The 22,939-nt window shown below is 48.4% G+C and overlaps 1 protein-coding gene across 1 annotated transcript in view; it reads left to right on the top strand.

Annotated features, from left to right (window-relative positions):
* Positions 1-22,939, top strand: part of LOC144818612 (alcohol dehydrogenase class-3) — a 127,279-nt gene that overhangs the window by 66,295 nt on the left and 38,045 nt on the right. The window contains exon 5 of the mRNA XM_078676208.1: positions 17,776-17,995. Coding sequence (XP_078532334.1) covers positions 17,776-17,995 — 220 coding nt within the window. The remainder of the gene's footprint in view (positions 1-17,775; positions 17,996-22,939) is intronic.

The following is a 22,939-nucleotide window of genomic DNA, read 5'->3' on the forward strand; positions in this document are numbered from 1 at the left end:
CCTGGGGATCTGGGTTCGAGTCTCTGTAACGACGCCAAAACCTCCTGTGATTCTGGGCAAATCACTTAATGTCCCCGTGCCTAAAAAACATGAAAGTGTGTGTCCTCATGTAAAAACGTAACTTGTGCAATTTAAAGCGCTCTGATAACTGGTTCGGTTCTAGTTCGCGCTATATAAAACTCAACAAATAAAAAATAAATAAAATAAACACTAGTGTTATTCTCAGACGTCATGCATGGTTACGCATTTCAGGTTTCAAACCAGAAGTACAAACTACCATCCTGAACCAGCCCTTCAGTCAGAACCAGTTGTTCGGGCCGGAAGTAGATAACACACTAGAAAAGATGAAGAAGGACTCTGACACTGCTAAGTCTATGGGTGCATTACAATCCACCCAGACTAGAAGTTCTTTTCGCCGCTCCTCTTATAGAGGAGGCTCCAAGCAGACCGGTGCGTGACATCTTTTAAGACACACACACAAACCTCCTCTAATAAAGGCTACTTTAGAGGAGGATACAGAGGCAACAACAATAAGGGAAGAGGTAGAGGTAATAACAACAACCGCTCCTCTTCCACTCCCAAACAGTGACTTCCCTCTGCCTCCCCTACAGCATTCCACTCCTGTGGGGGGCAGACTATCACAGTTCCTACCTGTCTGGAATTCCATCACAACAGACAGGTGGGTAAGACAAATTATCCAACATGGCTACTGCCTAGAACTCACAGCAACCCCCCCCAAACATATCACCCAGGCAGCGTCCAATGTCCACAGAACACATAACTCTGCTTCAACAGGAAGTTCTAGCACTTCTAGAAAAAGATGCTATTCAAGTGGTCCCTTTACAGGAACAAGGAACAGGAGTCTACTCCCTGTACTTCCTAATACCCAAGAAGGACGGGACATTAAGACCAATTCTCGACCTCAGGCCCCTCAACCACTACATACAATCAGATCATTTTCACATGATCACTTTACAACAAGTACTCCCATTACTAGAACAGGGAGATTTTCTTTCAACACTAGACCTAAAGGACGCCTATTTTCATGTTCCTATACATCCTGCGCACAGGAAGTATCTAAGATTTGTCATACAAGGACAACACCATCAGTTCAAAGTCCTTCCATTCGGGGTCACAACAGCACCACGAGTGTTTACAAAGTGCTTAGCAGTAGTAGCAGCACATCTCAGAAGACCACAGATACATGTCTTCCCTTACCTCGACGACTGGCTCATAAAGCAAGATCGTTCAACCAGTGTGTACAACACCCAAAACAAACGATTCAAACATTACACGACTTAGGGTTTACAATAAACTACATCAAGTCGCACCTAGAGCCTTCGCACGTTCACCAATATCTAGGAGCTACCATAGACACATCGGCAGCTCTAGCATATCCCAGTCAAGCCAGGATTCAAAGCATTCAGAACTTAGTCTCCCTTTTTCAATGCCAACACACTCTTCAAACCAGAGTGTTCATGAAACTAATAGGCATGATGGCGTCTTGCATCTTCATAGTTCCTCACGCAAGACTGCAAATGCGCCCACTACAAGAATGTCTAGCACAACAGTGGAATCAGGCTCAAGGTCAGCTCACAGACCTGGTGTTGGTGGACAGCCGTACATATCGCTCTCTGCAATGGTGGAACACCAAAAACTTGACAGATGGCCGTTACTAGACCCTGTTCCACAAATAGTGCTCACGACAGATGCAGCCCTCACAGGATGGGGAGCCCTTCTCTTGCATTATACCACACAAGGCCAATGGAACAGCCAACCAAAACTGTTCCACATCAATAATTTAGAGTTGCTAGCGATTTTCCTAGCACTCAAAACTTTTCAAGTACAAATACAAAACAAAGCTGTTCTAATCCGGACGGACAATATGACAGCTATGTATTATATACAAAAACAGGGGGGATACACTCTCTGCAACTGTCCCAGCTTGCACAGAACATTTGGAGATGGGCTCCCTCAAAACATACACCCGACTGTAGAACGCCTTCCAGGAATTCACAATCGGATAGCAGATCTGTTGAGTCGTCAGTCACAACAGATTCACGAATGGGAATTGCACCCACAAGTTCTTCAACCATTCTTCCAAAAGTGGGGGCATCCACAAATAGATCTGTTTGCCACCCACGAAAACGCAAAATGCCCAACTTTCGCCGCCAGGTTTCCACACCCACGATCGGAGGGAAATGCGATATGGATGAACTGGTCAGGCAGATTTGCGTACGCTTTTCCGCCTCTCCCACTCATTCCACTAGTACGCAAGCTCAGACACCAGTCTCTCAAACTAATACTAGTGGCCCCCACATGGGCACGTCAGCCGTGGTTCACCATGCTACTAGATCTCTCACTGGTTCCACATCAGAAATTACGGCTCACGCCATCCCTGTTAACACAGAACCATGGAGAAATAAGGCACCCAGAACCAAACCAACTGAATTTGGCGATCTGGCTCCTGAGGTCTTAGAGTTTGGCTACTTAAACTTACCACCAGACTGTATGAACATAATTAGAGAAGCTAGAAGACCCACCACTAGAGCATGTTATGCTGCTAAGTGGAAAAGATTTGCAATATACTGTAACAACAATCACATTGATCCATTGGATGTTTCTATCCAAAATATTATTTGCTACCTTCTACACCTACAAAGGTCCAACTTGGCTTATTCTTCCATACGCCTGCATCTAGCAGCAATAGCAGCCTATTTACAGAATAGACAACCTCTATCTCTATTCAGAGTACCTGCGATCAAAGCATTTATGGAAGGATTAAAACAAATAATCCCACCTAGGTTACCACCTGCACCAATATGGAACCTAAACGTGGTCCTTGCAAGACTTATGGGTCCCCCTTTTGAGCCTTTACACAAGTGTGAACTGCAATTCCTAACATGGAAAACTGCCTTCCTTGTTGCCATCACCTCTCTCAGAAGAGTTAGTGAAATACAAGCATTCACAATAGAAGAACCATTATTTCAGATACACCCTAACAAAGTGGTTCTTTGACCCAATCCTAAATTTCTGCCAAAAGGGATTACTCCTTTTCACCTTAACCAATCAGTAGAGTTACCAGTGTTTTTTCAAAAACCAGACTGTTGCAGAAAGGGCTTTACACCCCTTAGATGTTAGAAGAGCTCTTTTATACTACACAGACAGGACTAAATCCTTCAGAAAGACAAAACAACTATTTGTATCTTTTTCTTCCCCACACAAAGGCAATCCCATCTCTAAAGGAGGAATTGCCAGATGGATTGTAAAGTGTATTCAAATATGCAATCAAAAAGCTAAACGTACACTAACAGTTCCTCTTAGAGCGCACTCCACTCGCAAACTTGGAGCTTCTATGGCTTTCTTAGGAAACATACCACTAGAGGACATATGCAAGGCAGCAACATGGTCTACCATACACACGTTCACTAAACACTTGTGTTGATGTGCAAGCCAAGCAGCAAGCTGCAGTAGGCCAAGCAGCAAGCTGCAGTAGGCCAAGCAGCAGGCTGCAGTAGGCCAAGCTGTTCTTAAAACACTATTTCAGTATGCTGCAACGGATACAAGCGACCACCGCTAGGGGAGACACTGCTGCACAATCGTTGCTAAGTGTACAATCTGCAGCTCATATGCCTCGAACGGAATATGCTACTTACCAGTATGCATCTGTTCTTGGCATGTAGAGCTGCTGAGTTGTACACGCCCTCCCGCCTCCCCGGGACTTGTATCCATTCCAGTACTCCTCTTACTTAGATGCACACGCATGGACATCTTTTCTCTTTACTTCTACTAACTCCATCATTTCCCATCATGGCGAAAAACAATCTGAGGATGGAGTCGATGACCATGCGCAGTATTGTCCAAGGGAGGAGTCACCTATCTCGTGACTACAAAGACTTCTTCCAAGAAGACAACAACCTGCAATCATCCGAGCCCAACACCAGGTGGCGATCTATTGCTAAGTGTACAACTCTGCAGCTCTGCATGCCAAGAACAGATGCATACTGGTAAGTAGCATATTCCTTGTCCAGTTTATTTGTTAACCACTAAAGCCATGTATCAGATGGCCTTCGTCTTATCAAGAAAACAATCGGTTGCCTTCTAGTGAAAATGCAAACCGGTTTCCCTGCCACGTTCCTCGTCCCCTACCTGGACAACTTCTAAATCCCATCTTTAGTGCGTTGATAGAGAAGATTGAGTGGTGGTGGACCTGAGCTCTTTGTGCCTGGAACACTGACTCCTCAGACAGAATGAGAGAATTCACTGCTCTGCGCTGGCGGAAGAGAACTCTATAGGTGCGGTTCAGGTTGCACTGTACCCTAGGCATAAGTGTGACTACAGGGAAGTGCCTGTTCCCTCTCAGCAGATTAGATCAAAAAGGGATCCAGAGTGGATCTGTCATTAATATAAGGCCTTGGGCTTCCTCTCTAACACCGTCTTCACATTTAGAAATAAGTAGGCATGGCGCTAGAGAAGCCGTGATGAAAGCAGTGACACATATGGACATCAAGAGTAGCCCTTGGACTCTTGTCCAGGTTGAACAGTTGTTTAGAGGTTTGTTTTCAAAAATGACCACTAAGTGCATCCCTAAACTAGTTGTCCGGACAAGTAACATGGGCATTTCAGCCTTTAAGAACACATTTTTGGCGGCCTGGAATGGATGCAAAAGTGGATCGTATTGTGAATGTATCGGGAATGTGTGGGTGTGATAAGAAACCAAGGAATACCACTTTTCCTTTGCACCCTGTGCCATGACTGACTGGAGCTTGCTTGGCAAAAGTTAGGATTTGATTTGTCTGGTTTGTTCAGGAAAATGCCACCTCATTTACAGTATGCATTTGTTTTTGTAGACTACTCCTCAAAATGGCCTGAAGTAAAGTTTGTAGAAAGAGTGACCGCTTTGAAAGTGTTGGAATTTCTCAAGGAAGAATTCCCTGAGAGAATAGTCGATGACCATGGAGTACAAAAAAATTCCAGAGCAGGTGTATGAGATTCTTTGATTGCATGAAATTAACCTTTATGATTGGGTTGCAATTGTCTGGTTGAGTGTTTTAGCCATTACTTAGAAGATAGTGTGCTCTTAGCCATCCTAACCACAGACAATTGTGTCAGACCTTCAGGGAGAGGTTGTAGACCTATTGTATTTCACGCCACACTGTAGATAGTGTAAGCCCATTTCAGTTACTTAAAGGAGACTGCTGGACGCAAACATGTGTCCCTTTTGTTTTAAGAATAGGTTCCCTTTTGAAAAAAAGAATATGACCATGTTTGTCCTCAGAGTAAGATCAAGGGTTGAGGAACGTCCTACCAGATCCGAACTGCAATATGATATCTTACACAGGACTAAAAGTTGGGGAATCTCTGTGGGAGTTGTAGTTCTGATAAAACGTCTGGTTAAAGAAGAGAAGCTCCCAATGTTGTAAGGTACATCTTGGCACGCTCGGAGTCTCAATTTTTGCTACAGTTTGGCTTGACCTCTTTTTCTATTGGTGACTTTTTACATTTTTTACACTTAAACGATAATCTACTCAGAAGCTATTTTACGTGCAACTCCTGTCTTATTAAGCATTATCATGTTGCTCTTACACTCTGTCCAAGGCTAGGCACATGGAACATGGTGCCCTTGTATTTGAATGTCCCATTGGAGACCGCTCTATGGCTCCAAACAAATCACCACATCCGCTCTGAACCTTTGACACAGTGCAATTGAAACTGTGATTTTATTATATAAACTGCCTCTTTGCTATATTCAGCAGAGGAGCACTTCTGCTAGGAGTATCCTGGGACGCTGTGCACTATGTTTGAGATGCTCATCCTCTGACTCTAACCTTTATCCTGCAAAGGACGGACACCTGTTCTACCCTGACCACCTTCCTGACTCATAATATTCTGGTATGGGGGAAAAGGTTAGGCTGTCCCAATGGGTCTGGCAGTGGGTACTCCCACTATCCTCTCAAAAGTATCGGTAGTATTAGGTAGGAGTTTAATCTCATAGTAATGTTATAATGGTTGAACTGTTTCTTTTTCACCTTTCTTATTATGCTGGTTACAGTGCTCTGCTTTGTCTGCCTAATAATTGCAGCTCACACTTTATATACATGTTTGATTGTTTCAATGAATCTGTAAAAAAGCTAGATGCGCATCTTTCTTGTATTTACCTCACAAAGCACTGTTTACAAAGGAATGTTTTACAGGTGAGCGTTGGCCTTTACCAGTCAATTTTAAACAGATTCCAAATTTGCAATGCTAAATGCGGTCTATAAACATAGGCTTTCTTTACAAAGTGCGTCTTCACCAGTTACAAGTTCCATATAATTGTTCCCTATCCAGTTTGAAGAATTTTGAACTCTTGATTTTCATCCGGACTGCAACGTGTCTTTGTCCTTTTTGTGCATGTTGGATAGTTATCTATCTGAAAGAGACACGTTAGTGATGGATTCCTTACCTTAGAATATCCCCAGGCGTCAGACTGGATCCGGAAATTTTTGCGTAGCAATACCCCTGCGTGTCGGTAGGCGTCGTCTGCGGCTCCGCGTCCGTCGTCGGCAGCGCCGGAATGACGTCGTCAGAGTACTTAGACGCCGCCCATGCGCGCTGACGTCAGTTCTTCTTTTTTCCACGCCAGCTAGCGCAGATCCGGAGAAGCTCTACCCCTAGTCATTTTTTGACTAAACTTTTTGATCTTTTTCAATCATTTCTTTCTTTAGTCCTCGACTCTATCGGTGCCGGTAGGGATGCCCGGGTTCAAGCCCTGTTCAAAGTGCAACCGACTGATGTCGGTCACGGACCCCCATCGCTGGTGCCTGAAGTGCTTAGGCCTCGACCATGACGACCGCACCTGCTCCGACTGCCGGGCCCTGACGTCGAAGGCTAGGCGGGAGCGGTCCCGCAAGCGACTCGAGCTCCGGCAGTCGGCCCGCGCCATTCCAGGTCCCGGTCCCACGGGAGGTCGAGGGACCGGTCGCGGGATCGGAGTCCTCGCAGCTCCGGGAGTGGACATCGGTCGTCAGGATCCAAGTCCTCAGGTAAGAGGCATGAGAGGTCGGAGCGGCATCATCGCTCCTCCGACCCACCCCGACGCTCGCACGATGCGGCCGGGGGTTCGGGCGACACCGCCCACGCGGCTCCGCGAGAGTCGCAAGCGTCGCCGCCTGTCCCACACCTTCGGGTCCCTGGGCACGGCGCGACACCGGAGGAGGTCGGACGGTACCTCATGGCCATGAAGTCCCTCCCTCTTCGGCCGGGCCCCGCGGCGCCTCCGGGCCCAGCGGTCCCGGCTGGAGGCCCTAGCGGGTCGGGCGCTTCGGCCACGACGCCGCCGGGTGCTTTGGCCCCGGCGCCGCCGGCGACTTCGGTTCGGCGCCGCGGGACCTCACCGGATCCGGGTCGTCGCCGGTCGACCTCACGACTTCGCCGGCCCCGAGGGTGTCGCACCCGGCGCCCATTGTGGACGCCGTCCCCAATCTTCCCTTCAGTCCGACTCTGGCGCCGCTTCCGACGGCCTTTGGAGATTTCTATTTCCATGAGGAGGTCCAGTCTGTTAACCCTGGATTACAGGAGACTGATGACGGAGGTGATTGGGAGGGGTCTGAGGACCCTCTGGCACAGGATTGCCAGTCACAGGAGGACTGGACATATGAGCTTGGGGAGGCCAGTGGTATTGACACCTCGCCAGACACTGGATTTGTCTCCCCTCCCACCGTGGCTACGGAGGAGGGGGCTGCTTACCGCGTAGTGTTGATGAGGGCAGCCAAGGCCTTGGGCCTGGAGCTCCCCGTCGCGGCCGTGAGGACTAACCTCACTGAGGTTCTTAAACCGCAGGCAAGCTCCAGTGAGCCTCTGCTGCCGTTTAATGAAGCCCTATGTGACGTTCTTGTGGGCACTTGGTCCAAGCCCGCCACAGGTCCGCCTGTGGATAGGAACGTGGCCAGACGCTACCGCCCGGCCCCGGGCGACCCTTGCTTTTTGTCCACCCACCTCACCCCCGAGAGCCTGGTTATCCAGGCCTCCACTTCCCAGACCGCATTCCCGACGGCCCCGCCCGATCGGGAATCCAAGAGATACGAACAGTTCGGAAAGAAAGTGTTCTCGTCCCTGAGTTTGGGACTGCGGTCTGTCAACACCGCGTGTCTCTTGGGCCGCTACACCCACACCCTGTGGGACACGGTCGCGGACGTGCTGCCACAATGCCCGGAGGAGGTCCGGGCTAAACTCGCCCAAGCCCTTGTGGAGGGTCGAGATGCGGCACGATACTCTATCCGGTGTGGACTGGATACCACGGACTCACTGGGCAGGCGATGGCAACGACGGTGGCGGTTCGACGCCACGCCTCGTTGAGGTCCGCCAATTTCATTTGGGAAGATTTAAAACAGCCCGCAAAGGAGAGTCTCAGAGCTCATTATAAGTGAGATTACCATGGCATTACGTTTAAATTCCATACACCTCGATGGTTAGAGGTTTGCATAAGAAATAAATCTGGTTTCTTTTGCGATTATCCACCCACCCTGAGTAGGCACTTTAGGGCGTGTACTGCCCGGTTGGGTGAGTTTTTCCTTATTATTTTTTCTGGTCCTGAGGAATGCTGGGTCGAAATAGACCAGAGAGCTGAAACATGTCGACCGTTTTTTAGGACAGGGAGTTCAAATTTGCTTAACTCTCGATGTCCCCCTTTATTGCACACTGTTTTTAACTGAGTTCGAATCACCCCTTTATTAAAAATGTTGGTTGAGGGAGTGGTCTACACTCATTTTAATCTGCACATTTGTTTTGGTATGATGTTGTTCACATACACTAACTTGTGAACCCAATGAAGATAAACGGCTACCCATCTGCGGAGGGTGCCTGAGGGTTCTACTTTCCACCTGGGCTGCACATCATTTCTCCTCTGTTTGACACAGTAGATTTATTTGCATGTAGCACTGGTATATGCCGGTAGCCACCCTCCTGGATATGCCGTTCGATGGCCGTCGCCTTTTTGGCGACAAGGCAGACCATGCGCTGGAGCACTTTAAGGACTCCAGGGCTACGGCTAAGTCCTTAGGTCTCTCGACCACGCGCCAGCAATCGGGTGCCTTTCGCTCCTTTCGTGGCCACGGAAGGGGCGTCCCCACACGTGCTGCCAGCCACGCACCGCAGAATACCCAGCAGCGCGGTGGCGGCCGTGGAAACCGCCGTGGAAACCGCCGTGGCGGCGGCGGTCGGGGTCAGCGGCGAGGCCAGTCCACACCTCCCTCCGCAGCACCTGCCTCCAAACCTTCCTAGTCCGAGCTTTCAGGCCCATGTGACGCCTGTGGGAGGCAGGGTTCGCCATCACCACTTCCACTGTCACATCGGACAAGTGGGTGCTGCAAATCGTCCGAAGGGGCTACTCCCTCCCCTTCGAGGCGACTCCTCCAGCCATGCCACCGCAATTCCACCGCGTGTCGGGGGATCACTTGCAACTTCTGCAAGAGGAAGTCACGGCCCTCTTGGCCAAGGGGGCCATCGAGCGCGTTCCTGGGCCAGAAGTAGGGTGTGGATGTTACTCCCACTACTTTCTGGTGCCCAAGAAGGGCAAGGGGGGCCTGCGCCCGATCTTGGACCTACGGAACGTCAACGGCTTCCTCCGTCAAGAGAAGTTCGAGATGCTGACTTTAGCTCAGGTCTTAGCTGCCCTGGACCCCGGAGACTGGATGGTAGCGTTGGACTTGCAGGACGCTTATTTTCACATCCCCGTCCTGCCGGCCCACCGGCGTTACCTGCAGTTCACGGTAGGCCACGAGCACTTTCAGTTTACCGTGCTCCCCTTTGGCCTTACCAGCGCCCCACAGGTGTTCACGAAGGTGATGGCGGTGGTCGCAGCTCATCTGCGCAGGTTAGTGGTGTCAGTCTTCCCCTACCTCGACGACTGGTTGTTGAAGGCGGGCTCGCCCCAAACAGTCGTCAGCCACCTCCAGACTACGGCCGACCTCCTGCATTTGCTGGGGTTCTCCATCAATGTGCCGAAGTCGCACCTGTGTCCCTCTCAGAAGCTCCTCTTCATCGGAGCGGTTCTAGACTCGGCGCAGTTTCGGGTTTACCCTCCCGAACAGTGGGTTCGGGATATTCAGGCTCTGATTCCCATCTTTCGGCCTTTATCCCGAGTCTCGGTCAGGTTGACGCTGCGGCTTCTGGGGCTGATGGCCTCCTGCATCCTACTGGTGCGTCACGCCCGGTGGCGGATGCGGGCTCTGCAGTGGGACCTGAAGTTTCAGTGGGCCCTGATGCCAGCATCAGGGCAACTTGTCCGATCACGTCTTGATCTCAGAGGGCACTGCAAGACAGTTGCAGTGGTGGCTCACGGACCGCGATTGGGTCAGTGGCAGGTCCCTCTCCCTACCCCACCCGGAGCACGTAGTTGTGACTGACGCGTCTCTCCAGGGCTGGAGTGGCCACATGGGAGAGGCGGAGATCAGAGGACTCTGGTCTCCGGCGGAGGCCCGGCTCCACATCAACCTGTTGGAGTTACGGGCGATTCGTCTAGCGCTGAAGGCATTCCTCCCCTCTGTCCGGGGGAGTGTAGTGCAGGTGTTCACGGACAACACCACCGCCATGTGGTACTGCAACAAACATGGCGGGGTGGGGTCGTGGACCCTATGCCAGGAGGCTCTGCGCCTCTGGCAGTGGCTGGAAAGTCAGGGTGTGACCCTGGTGGTTCAACACCTGGCAGGTTCTCTGAATGCCAGGGCGGACGAACTCAGCCGTCGGTGCATGATGGATCACGAATGGCGTCTGAACTCGGACGTGGCGCAAGGCCTCTTTCAGCAATGGGGAGAGCCTTGGTTAGATCGATTCGCCACCGAAGAGAACGCGCAATGTCCTCAATTCTGCGCTTTGGAATTTCCAAGGCGGCACTCGCTCGGAGACGCTTTTTGTCGCGAGTGGAGTTGCGGTCTGTTGTACGCCTTTCCGCCTATACCACTTCTGCCCAGAGTGCTGAAGAAGATCAGGCGTGACCGGGCCCAGGTTATCCTTGTGGCTCCGGACTGGGCACGAAGATATTGGTATCCCGAGCTACTCAGCATGTCAGTAGATCCCCCGATTCGTCTGCTCCTTCGGGAGGACCTTCTGTCGCAGCAGCAGGGGACGGTCCTCCACCCGAACCTGTCCAGTCTCCACCTACAAGCTTGGAGATTGAGCGGCGACCGTTGAGGCCATTTGACTTGCCTCCCGAAGACTGTAATGTCATTCTGGCAGCCAGGCGTCCCTCCACAAAGTCGGTATACGCCTGCAGGTGGAACAGATTTGTGGCATGGTGCACAGCAAAGGCTGTGGATCCACTCTCTGCCCCCCTTTCTGAGGTTCTCCTCTTCCTTCTTTCTTTTGCCCAGCAGGGCTCTGCTCTGGGCACTGTCAAGGGCTACCTTTCTGCCCTTTCTGCCTTCTTAAGGCTACCTGATCAGCCTTCTTTGTTCAAGTCCCCTATTGTAAATTGTTTTCTTAAGGGCATCACGCACATGTTCCCTCCTGTTCCCTTCGTGATGCCCCAGTGGGACTTGAACCTTGTTCTTACCTTCCTGATGTGCGCTCCCTTTGAGCCACTTCACAACTGTCCTCTTCGTCTTCTGACTCTAAAGACTGCTTTCCTGGTTGCCATCACCTCTGCCAGGAGAGTGAGTGAGCTCCAGGCCCTTTCTTGTACTCCACCTTTCCTTTCTGTCCATCCGGACAAGGTTGTGTTGCGTACCAAGCCATCTTTCCTGCCCAAGGTTGTCTCAGCCTTCCACATTGGGCAGTCCATCACCTTGCCAACCTTCTTTCCGCCTCCGCATCCCTCTAAAGAGGAAGAGCGGCTCCACCGTCTGGACCCAAAACGTGCGCTCTCATTCTATTTGGATCGCACACGCCAGTTCCGGGTGGATGACCAACTCTTTGTTGGCTACGTGGGTGCTAAGAAGGGGAAGGCAGTACACAAGCGGACCATCTCCCGGTGGATCATCTTGTGTATCCAGGCATGTTACTCCATGGCTAAGAAGGAGCCCCCTGTTGGATTGAGGGCTCATTCCACTCGGGCCACGGCGACTACAACTGCCCTGGGCCGGGGAGTGCCCTTACAGGACATTTGCCAGGCAGCTACGTGGGCCTCGCTGCACACGTTCGCACGACACTACTGCCTGGACAGTCCAGTCCGGAGGGATGGCTTCTATGGCCGTTCCGTCCTCCAGGACTTTCTGGTGTGATTATTGGTTCGCAGACCCACCACCGGGGTTGGTATTGCTGGGGTATCTATTCTAAGGTAAGGAATCTATCACTAACGTGTCTCTTTCAGATGCACAAGTTACTACTTGTGTAAAGATATATCTGTAAGAGACATTAGTTAGTGATAGATTCCTTACCGACCCACCCATCCTCCCCGTTCTGCGAGCCCGATATCTAGGGTTAAAGTCAAGTCATCCCCTTTCAGGGCCCTAGTTTCTTGGCACCAGTGTTGGTTCTATCTTGGCTCTGCGTATCTGGCGCGGAAAAGCTGTGTATCAGAACTGACGTCAGCGCGCATGGGCGGCGTCTAAGTACTCCGACAACATCATTCCGGCGCTAACGACGCCGACGACGGACGCGGGGCCGCAGACGACGCCTACCGACGCGCAGGGGTATTGCTACACAAAAATTTCCGGATCCAGTCTGACGCCTGGGGATATTCTAAGGTAAGGAATCTATCACTAACTAATGTCTCTTACAGATATATCGTTGCACAAGTAGTAACTTGTGCTTCTAGGCTATTTTCTGAATTATTGATGTTGCATCCCACCCAGCCCATTCTGTCAAGTGGACCTTCATCACAACAATGCAAACAATGTACACATATCCTGATCATGTACACAATCTCCATTATGAAATTTTACAGCTGTTCCCAGCTCTAGTGAGGCTATTATACATTTCTTCCAGGGCCAGAGATGGGTGATTCTCTTTTGCTTACTGACTCTTGAAAAGATGCAGTTGGAGCACCTAGTGAATTTCACATCTGTTTCAAGCACATTTAGCTAGTTATGATTGTGCCCCCCCCCCCAACTTGGCAAAGGTTTTTCCCCCAGTTGTGCTACACAATGTATACATTTTACCAGGCCACTGTGCATTCAATCTTCTTGATGTCAATTTTTTTTAGCAAACTTTGCATTTAAAAAAATAGAGGGATCTATGCCTAATCACTCTTGCGGTTTGTAATTGCCCAGTAAAAATGTGAAGTGCTGCCTTGGCAATCTTCCCAGTAGAGCCCAGAGATTAAACCATAAACTAAAGGCATGTTTGCATGTTTGCTCAGGAGTTCTATTCCCTCCTTTGAAACTTGAACATACAATGAACCATTAGCGTGCAGGTGGCGCCTTTACCTTTTGCCAAATAGGCAGTCAGTCCTCCACCGCCAGGGCTGGTGATCAAATGCTATTAGTGGGCCTGCAGCACTGATTGTGCCACCCACATGAGTAGCCCTAAAATGGTGTCTCATGCCTGCCACCGCAGTGCCTGTGTGCAGTCTGTGAACTGCATGTCGTCCTGGTCAGTGTCCCCACTGACCAGCCCTAACCCTTCCCTTTCTGTACACATTGGTCACCCCTATAGTACCCCCTTGGCAGGGTGCAGTGTATGTGAAAGGTAGAGCATGTACTAGTGCAGGCGACATGCTCTGGTAGTGAATTACAGCCATTTTCGTTTTTCACTATTGTAGGGCTATCTTGCCCATAGGCTATCGTGGGGAATGCTGGCTACAGTGGCTACCAGCATATCTTCCCATAGGAGCAAGATAGGACATAAACGTCTGGTATCCCTGAATTCTGAATTTAATAACACATCTTTTAGGAAAGGTTGTTTTTAAATCATGTGTTTGAGAACAGCACTTTTAGAAAGTGGCAGTTCTCTTGTCTGACCTTTCGGTGTGCCTTGGCCTGTTTGTGAATGGACTGTCTGGTTTGTGAGTGACAGGGGCTGATTGGCTCCCAGAGGCTGAGTGGGCCATCCCTGGGCTGAATAGCTCCATCTGCATCTAGAGTGGTGGGAGGGGGTAGCACCTGGGCCTGAATAGGGCTCTGCCTGCCTTCCACAATGCTGGCTACACCTCCTGCTGGGCGGCTGATGACCCTGCCCCTCACTCTGAAAGGAAAGGAGAGGCCAGGAAAACCAAGTGCTCAAGGAACACCCAGAACTGGTTCAGACCGGGCTCAGAGCCCTCCTGCACAAAGGGAACAACGACTTTTAGGGGTAGAAGTACAGGACCCCTGACTACAGAAAATTAGATCATCCTGGAATCAAGAAGGAACCTCTGCCTAGGAGAAAGCTGGAAGACTGAAGCTGGAAGACTGAAGAAGGAAGACTGTCCTGCTGTTGCTTTGCTGGACTGACCTGCAGTTGCTTTGCTGCCAAGGAGAGGGGAAGGACTTTGTTGTTGCTTTGTCCCCTTGCTTGACGAGATCTCCAAGGGCCTGTTGTGAGCTGGCCTCCTGTTAAGAAGTCCCAGGAACAAAAGGACTCCCCCCCCCCCCCCCCCCTGCCCCCCCAGCTTTCCCTGATCTCTGCTGAGAGAGTTCTGCCCTTCCTGAGTGCTGAATGCGACTGAGGGGCATCTGGAAGTTGTGGCCTGCTGTTTGGAAAGCTGGAGAACAAGAAACTAAGACTATCTGCAAATGTTCACGCATCGCTCGCTTGCGGAGCGCATCCCCGTCAGTGCGAGGAAATTCCCGCCGCCACGAAGATCGAGATCGCCGACGCATCCTTCGCTTGCAGAACGCATCGCTCCGGTGCGGGAAAAGTACCATCGCTGCAAGTATCGTTGCAGAGCCTGTCGTCGCTGGGTGAGATCGCTACACCGCTTGCTTGCGTACCGCATCACGTCGCTGTGAACATCGCCGCAGAGCCATTGCATCGAGGGGCCGCGAGAGGAGAAGATCGACGTTGCGCCGCGCATCACCGCCGCACTAGAGATCGTTGCCGTCCCGAAGATCGTCGCATTGTGCCTTTGCGAGATGCTCCCTACAGAACCTACGTACCGGAATCCATACAAGGTATCTCCTCCCTCCCCATACAGACCGGATTCGTCGCAACATGCCCGCTGCGTCCAGCGGGGCTGTCTCATTGCCTCCCCAGGGTCTCAGGAGTGATGCATCGCTTGTTTTCCACCGCACCAGCTTCTGTTTTGGAACTTTGTCGCATCCAAAGGTACTGTTGGCTAAACGTGACGCAACTGTGAACTATTCGAACGCAACTGTGGATTATTTTGACGCAACCCTTAAGAACTCTTTAAAACCATATCTTGAAATGTGTATGTTGGATTTTTGTCGTTTTGGTCTTGTTTAGTTTAGATTAAATACCTTTTATTTTTCTAAACTGTTGTGGAGTCAGTTTGTGGTGTTTTCACTGTGTTACTGTGAGTGTTGGTACAAATACTTTACATCTTGTCTTTGATAAGCCTGACTGCTCGTGCCCAGCTACCAAGGGGTTATCTAAAGAGTGTATCCTTCTTACCCTAAATAGAAGCAAGGGTCCCTATTTGGACAGTGGTACCTACCCCTGCCAACTAGAGACCCCCAGTTCTAACAATTATGAATGGAGGTGAGTGACTACAGACCACAAAGAACAGTCACAACCCTTATCAGGGCGAACCCTCAGTCACTAAATTAATCTGATCACAGCCCCATGGACGCTATGGCACACAGCAGGCGGGCCTAACCTAGGGTAATGTCTAAAGTATATGCAGTACCAAAACAGTATTAAAGTCAAAATACAAAACTCAATCTACAGAAGAGTAAAATGTATTCTATTGACCCACAAAATTACAAAACTCCAAAAAGGGGTGCTGGAAGTATGAATGTTTCAATTTGTAAGGCTCCAGGACCTCAGGGGAGACCCTTGGAGGCTCACAGAGTATCAGGCAGAAGTCATCAACAGCAGTGTTAATTCCAGGTCCAGTTGCCCCTGGGCAGCTGGGTACTTCCAGGAAAGAGCCTCTTGTTGTCTTCCTGTAGGCACACAGGAGACCAGAAAACGTAAGTCCATTTCTTTGTCCTGGGTGTAAGTGAGAGCAGGTCCAGTCCTTCAGGGATCCTCTCCTGTCAGAAACCAGGTCCAGTCCTCAGATCATCTTCCACAGGTAGAAGGTGTTCTATAGTGGGTGTCTAGAGGTACCCCATTTATGCCTAGCACTAGCCAGTGAGTGGGGGTGACACCTGACCCATCCCTAACCAATGGGGTAAAAGTTACCAGGCCTGACCCATCCTCTTATGTAGGAGTTCCTGTTTGCCATACTGCACCTATTCAAATGCCATGTGTCTGCATTTTCAAGATGCGAAAATCTTTGGCTACTCTAAACTTGGAGGTGTGTGTGTGTGTGTGTGTGTGTCTGTATGGAGGGTAGAGTGTACTGTGGTAATCCTAGTGTTATCACACAGCTCTCAAAAATCCAGTTATAGGCAGAGACTATACCCGCAACACCAAAATAAAAGAATTGGCATGGTGTCACGTTCTCTCCCTTTTAGGTATGCTCCAATTGTTAAATGTGGCTCAACAGACCTGTGCTCTCTAAAGGATGCCCACAGCTCTCAGCGTGCTTGATCTGCTGAACTCAGAGGAGCCATCTCTGCCCATTCAGGCCAGCCTATTGTTTATTCCTGCAATGCTTTTCACACCAATTCAAGGCCAATCACTGCCAGGGTGAAGCTGGAGAGCCACTGCAAGTTAGCCTCCAAGAACTTCAGGCAGGGAAAATGTTACTTTCTAAAGTTACTTTTCCCTAATATTTATTACAAATCCGACTTCACCATTGAATTGGATTCTTTTGTAACAATTAAGATTATTTAAATATTTTCCTAGATGGCCCTATGCCAAAGATTAGTATTTTAATTTGTAATCTGGGCTTTTCTCAGTTGTACAGCTAGGCCTGCCACAGTGAAAATAGCTTTGTGGCCTAGTAACTGTATGGATGTGATAATAACTTTATACATGTCTTACTTTTAAATGCCATGCACCCTACCTTGTAGACTGCAAGGCTTACATGGGGGTGACTCACTAATATTTAAAAGGAAGGTTTTTCAAAAACGGTTATTTTGTGAGGGTGCATTACAGTATTTACACTGCAAAAGTCAGACAGCAGTGGTAGGCCTGAGCCATGTATGAACTGCCACTGTAGCGATGGCATAATATGTGCTGCAGTTCACAAGTTGCCTTTAAGTTCCAAGCACACAGTGCACTTGGAACCCCATATACTAGGGCCTTACAGACAAGTTAAACATAACACTTTGGGATAAGCCAATTCAACCATGTTTAAAGGGAGAGCACATGCACTTTACTACTGAATTGTAGGGTGAAGGTGTACAGAGCTACAAAGCCAACATAAACAGTGTCCTGCAAAAGCTAAAAAATCTGGGATAATCACCCAGAAAAGGGGTAGATTTCCTACACAGTTGAATGATGGAGTACTTAATTTATTATAGAGGTGAGTAATCTTTGTAGTTCCTATACATTTTGAACTACAATTCAGTATATCTTACGTGTTGCCTGTTTTGCTAAAACGCACCAAGAACCTACAACAGGTGCCACTGTATTAAGCATATTCTATAAATGTATTTCAAATTTCGATGTTGGCCTAGTGCAGAAGTTAAATATAGTTCAGGGTTTTTGTACATCGCTTTCAATCCGTAAGCGTAATTTATTAAATTGTGAATTACTGTAAACTAGGGATGTCTTTGCTTCTGCGTAAAAGCAAGAGAGGCCATTAAATATCCACCCTGCCCCGCAACCAGTGTGATCTCAAAGTGTTCTTTATTTCTATAACAGAGTGACTCAAGGGAGAGGAATGATGCCAGACAACACCAGCCGCTTCACTTGCAAAGGGAAGCAGCTTTTCCACTTCATGGGAACCAGCACCTTCTCAGAGTACACCGTGGTGGCAGACATTTCTGTTGCAAAAATTGACGATTCAGCTCCCTTTGACAAAGTTTGCCTGCTTGGCTGTGGCATTTCCACAGGCTATGGTGCGGTTGTCAACACAGCCAAGGTGAAGTCTTTAAGTATGCTTTTCCTACATTATGATGATTCTTTCTTGTACAGGTTGGCATTTTGAAGATGCTCTTGCCATTTATGGTTAATTCAAGACCACGTAGTTTTAGTTAATCTTGGTTGCAGAGCCTTTCTAAGTAATTGCAGCTGCTGGTAAACCGAATTACTTTCAGAATTTTTTTTTACCAAGGTTCTCGCCTTCAAAAAAAGGGGCTACATCACTCCTTTCTTGATTTCGTTCATTTGCTTTTATCAGGTTAAGGGGCCCTAGAGTGGTTAAAACGTAAGGGGTGAGAAGTTTATCATCACTGAATGCCAGTGTAAAGGTGATTGGGGCGTTTTTGACGTGTAACCTGGTAGAGCATAGTAAAGGGCATCAATGTTTGACACTTATGCATCTGGTTTTACATTTCACATGAGCGCGTCCCCCCTGCTAATCTTAAGTTGCTGTTTAAGGGTTCCGTTTGTAAGGAGTGAATTTCTTTTCGAAATGTACCCACCATATAAGTAACCATTGTTTGGCTTACAGTTCTTATGTTTTTTGGGCATGCCAGAAAACACCTCGTACATTTGGAAAGCTACAAAGATTTTACAACTCCGTGCTTGCTCCTCTGCCACACTGCTTTCTCCTGTGGATTACCCTACACTGTCAAAAACGTGTGGTGGATTTCTACATTTTAACCAAAACGTTTGGTTTTTGTACTATATTTTGTCCGCTGGTTGGCTTTCCACTCTGGCAAAACCCTTTGAACGCCTCTAAAAAGGTTAGACATGATACTCACGTCTTCCTATTCTGAAGAGGCATTTCCTGTTGCCTTGCACCGTTTTAACTGTTTTCTTCTGGGTGAAGCAACCACCAAAATGTTTTTAAAGACTCCCAAAAATGCATGTTTCACAGTATTCAACATGGCCGCCCAGCACACCCGGTTTCCAACCTTAAACCTAGTACTGCAGACACCCTACCCTGCCTTACCAGCACTGCTAAATCTAATCTACGGGTGTAAAGGTTCAGATTGTGGTTCTGTAAATCAAAATGTTTGCAATTAAACCTGCTGATTTGCACACTAGTGTTCACTTGGCTTCACAATCTATTTTGAAACGTGCCATAATATGGATGTAGCTAACTATATGGACTTAAATTATTTTCCACACATTGACAGTGGGCTATATGTTAGGTTTAGAAAAGCAGGGCAATTTACAAAATCTTTCATAATTCAAGAGGTAGTTGTGGGGCTAAGTTTTTGCACCCCTTTTTGGCCTGTATGTGAGTAACAAAAGTAATATTATAAGTGAGCTGGTCTTGGTATTTCAGAGGTAGGCAACAGGGAAGTGCCTGTCCTACTGCATACTGAGGTCTCCGTTTTAACTATAATACAATCGCTCCTAAACTTTTCGAAGAACTTGATGGAAGCGTAGCCTTTTAGGATTAACGACCAATGGGCCAGATATAGAGTTTGACAGAGGTTACTCCGTCACAAACATGCAGGATATACTCAGTCTACCATAGTAAAAGTGGCATCGAATAGAATGTAGTTGTAATAAGGTGCATGGGATATCCGTCACGTTTGAAACTACTTAACTTGTCTACCAAACTCTAAGTCAGGCCCTGTCTGGTTTTGTCGCTGAATCCTATGGAGAGCTGCAAGAAAGTGCTGCAGGTGACCAGGAGGAAAGTGTCCGGATGGATCCAAGGGTGGATCGGAGTCGAGAAGAACCTGAAAGCAGAGGGGACAGAGTCTGGGTCACTAGCCAGTGACCAGGAAGGAACCAGGCGATGTCGAGATGCTCCTATCTTTATACTAAACTAAGGGGCTGGATTACCTGCTAGGTCCCTCCTGTAGGTGGAACCTGGGAAGGGGGTGGTTACACCCCTTTCCCTTTGTCCAGTTTCGCCCCAGAGCTGGGGTTGGAGTGCCCCAGCAACTGGTTTGAACCGGGCTATACATGGAGCACCTTGTGTGCCCCAGGCAGTGTCTCATTTCTTTCAACCCACCCTGCCCCAATACACTACAGGCTGTCTGGGGAGGTGCCAGCACCTCCCAAGACAGGAAACCTACTGTCGAGGCCTGCCGGAGTTTCGTCCAGCAGCAGGAGGTCAGACTCGTGTCTGTGGCAGCAGCATCTATTTTGTGGTGCTGCGGCTCTGTTTAACTTTAACCGGGTAAAGCAGGAACTACATGACTTCTCCCTCTAGAAGGGTGGAATGCTACCCCTGCCGCCAGAACTGGCGGGGGGTAGTATTCCAAAGCATATGACACCTTACACGACATGTTTTGATAAAGCCAAACCAAAGTTGGCATTAACCGTGAGGATTATAATGTACTTAAGAGTATATGGTATGGCGATATAATAGAACAGCTATAAGGACATGGTTCCGAAAGCTGCAGATAGGCTCAGCTCATGCTAGAGCACCATCTCACATAAAACCAAGCACTCTGCCTCCAGGATTGTTAAGGCCTGCCATTGGAGTGACATATATATGTGTCTATATATAAGGGTAGATATAGGTATACTATATCTAAGCAAGGGGTGATTACACGACCTTGCCCAAGCTGAGTGATCAGCCTGTGGTGTCAGTTTGGATGGCCAGCCAGGGGTGGCCTAATACATGCTGCAGCCCCTGGTAGGCCTTGGATGCCCCTATGCCCTGGGTACCTATGGTACACTATACAGGGGCTCACAAGGGTGACCCAATATCCAATTAGGAATGTACCTAAAGTACATGGAGTCCATTTTACAGAGAGCAGATAGCCTGGGGCCCTGAATAGCAGGATCCCAGGCCAACTAAGTCAAAAACCAGCTAAACACTAGGCAAAAAGTTGGGGTAACATATAGTCAGATATCCACCTTCCTACAACGAGCTCAGCTAGTCATGAGCCACAGTGGCCGTGTTCTCATGACGAGCTGAGCTCGTCATAACGGCTGCAACGCTCGCACGCAGGGCTAATTCCCCCGCTGTGCTGAACGTTCTACAGGAACGGGTATGGCCGTGACGAGCTCAGCTCGTCATGAGCACACTGCCACCGTGGCTCATGACGAGCTGAGCTTGTCATGGGCACCGGGGCGCTGTGCGCGCCCCCAGCACAGCGGGGGAATTAGCCCCGCAGGCAAGGGGTTAATAAAAATGTAAAAGTAAATATGTTGGTACTTAAAGTACTTTTATATGTGGTTATTTGCACTCTTCGGGGTGCGAAACACAGGTGCATAAAAGGAGATTTGTAATAAATAGTAACAATGGCAAAAGATAATTTCAATTAATAAGCTCTACTTTCTGGCTCCACAGTTCCAACATGCCGTACGGTGAGGATGGTAAATGGGAAATGCATCTGTTTATTGGAAGGATGCAGGGAAGCACTGCCAGTAACACTGAAAGGTAGGAAGGTACCCAAGTCAAGCCTGCGCACATCGTGCTAGACAGCTTTGGCATGGGAAGGTGCGATGACGAGGGTGTTGCTTCTCTAAATTTCTTGACATACATAGATTATAGCCCTTTCTAAATGTTAGCAGACCAATGACAATAGCTTAATGGAGGGAAAGTGGCTTTTGCACACTGGAAGATCTACACCTGATTGATCAGTTTATTTCTTTCATGGACGCACAGGAACAGTTTAGAGTGGGGCCCTGTCAATTCTTTGAATACACTTGATTGGCAAAAGCAACCAGAGAAATATGTAGAGTTCGCTAGTGCTCCTGCGGCCACGGCTGCCATGAGCATGCTATTGGAGATGAGTATGTGTCGTAGGCTCATAGCCATTATGTACAGGGCTCTGGAAGCTCGGGTGAATGCCTCCATGAAGACAGTCCTTATGAGACTGAATTCAGGGAGCAGTTGACAGGTGTGGAATGGAAGGTGACCTGCACGCTGGTGAAGGAGGCAATGCATGTTTCCAAGTAGCATATTTACATTTTCTACACTGGACATATGACCCCCTCCTTAAGCTGCACATAATCGATCCACATAGTATGGCTTCCGTTCTGGCCGCTCCACAATTGATCAATGCCTAAACCTTTTTATGATAATGAATAAGTACATGGTAGCCCGCCCAGGTACCATTTTTTTGGGGGGCCTTTTTATGTGTTAAAATCTGCTATCTGGCTTATTACGAGTTCCGATTAACTCGTTTGATCTTAGTCATCACTTCCGGTTTCATTCACCTACATTTGCACTAATAGCATGTTTTTTTCTTTTTTAACCTGATGAAGCGTAATAGCTTTATTATACTATTTACTAGTGTCTTCTTTAGTAGGTGTTAAGTCTGTCCTAGGGTCCAAGAAACTAGATATATCCAGTGCATAAAAAATTATTTATTTGAAATGCTTCTGCCTGGCACGTTCCCGTAGAGTTTCTACATAATGTTTCATATTTTATCATGTATTTTATATTGTGCTTTTATGGTTTTATTATATGAAACAGAATAAAGATATTTTGATTGATATCCACATAGTGCCCTGGCGTGTTCTAGATGCGGACGTGTGAGGCCACATTCGCACACATTGTGTTGAGCTACGCTGACACTAGTATGTACTGGCGCAGGTAGTACATAGACTAACATTGATCACTGGCAACCAAATGAGTGCTACTATTAAACATTGCATATTAGGCATCATATGTCAACTCCGCTATATGAAAATTCCCCATTGGCTTTAACACTATGATTGGTATTTGTGAAGAGATGGGTAGAGCTAAAGTGGATCAAACCAAGAGGACCAACCATAGAATCCTAGGAATGCGACCTGATGGGAGTGGTCATTAGCGGACGGACTTAAGATGAGAACAATCATAATGGATGAAAGAGCGATGGGGTGGGGAGAGAACAAGACTGGAATCATGAGTACAGTGGAGTGCTTGAGGATGGGAGTATATAGGATTGGAGCCCTGATCATTAAGGGTGAGTAATTTTATTGTATGCTGCTTTCGACTCTTTACGGTTTGTGGTTTCCT

The sequence above is a fragment of the Lissotriton helveticus genome, chromosome 2_1 (genome assembly GCF_964261635.1).
Source record: "Lissotriton helveticus chromosome 2_1, aLisHel1.1, whole genome shotgun sequence".
NCBI classification, from domain to species: Eukaryota; Metazoa; Chordata; class Amphibia; order Caudata; family Salamandridae; genus Lissotriton; species Lissotriton helveticus.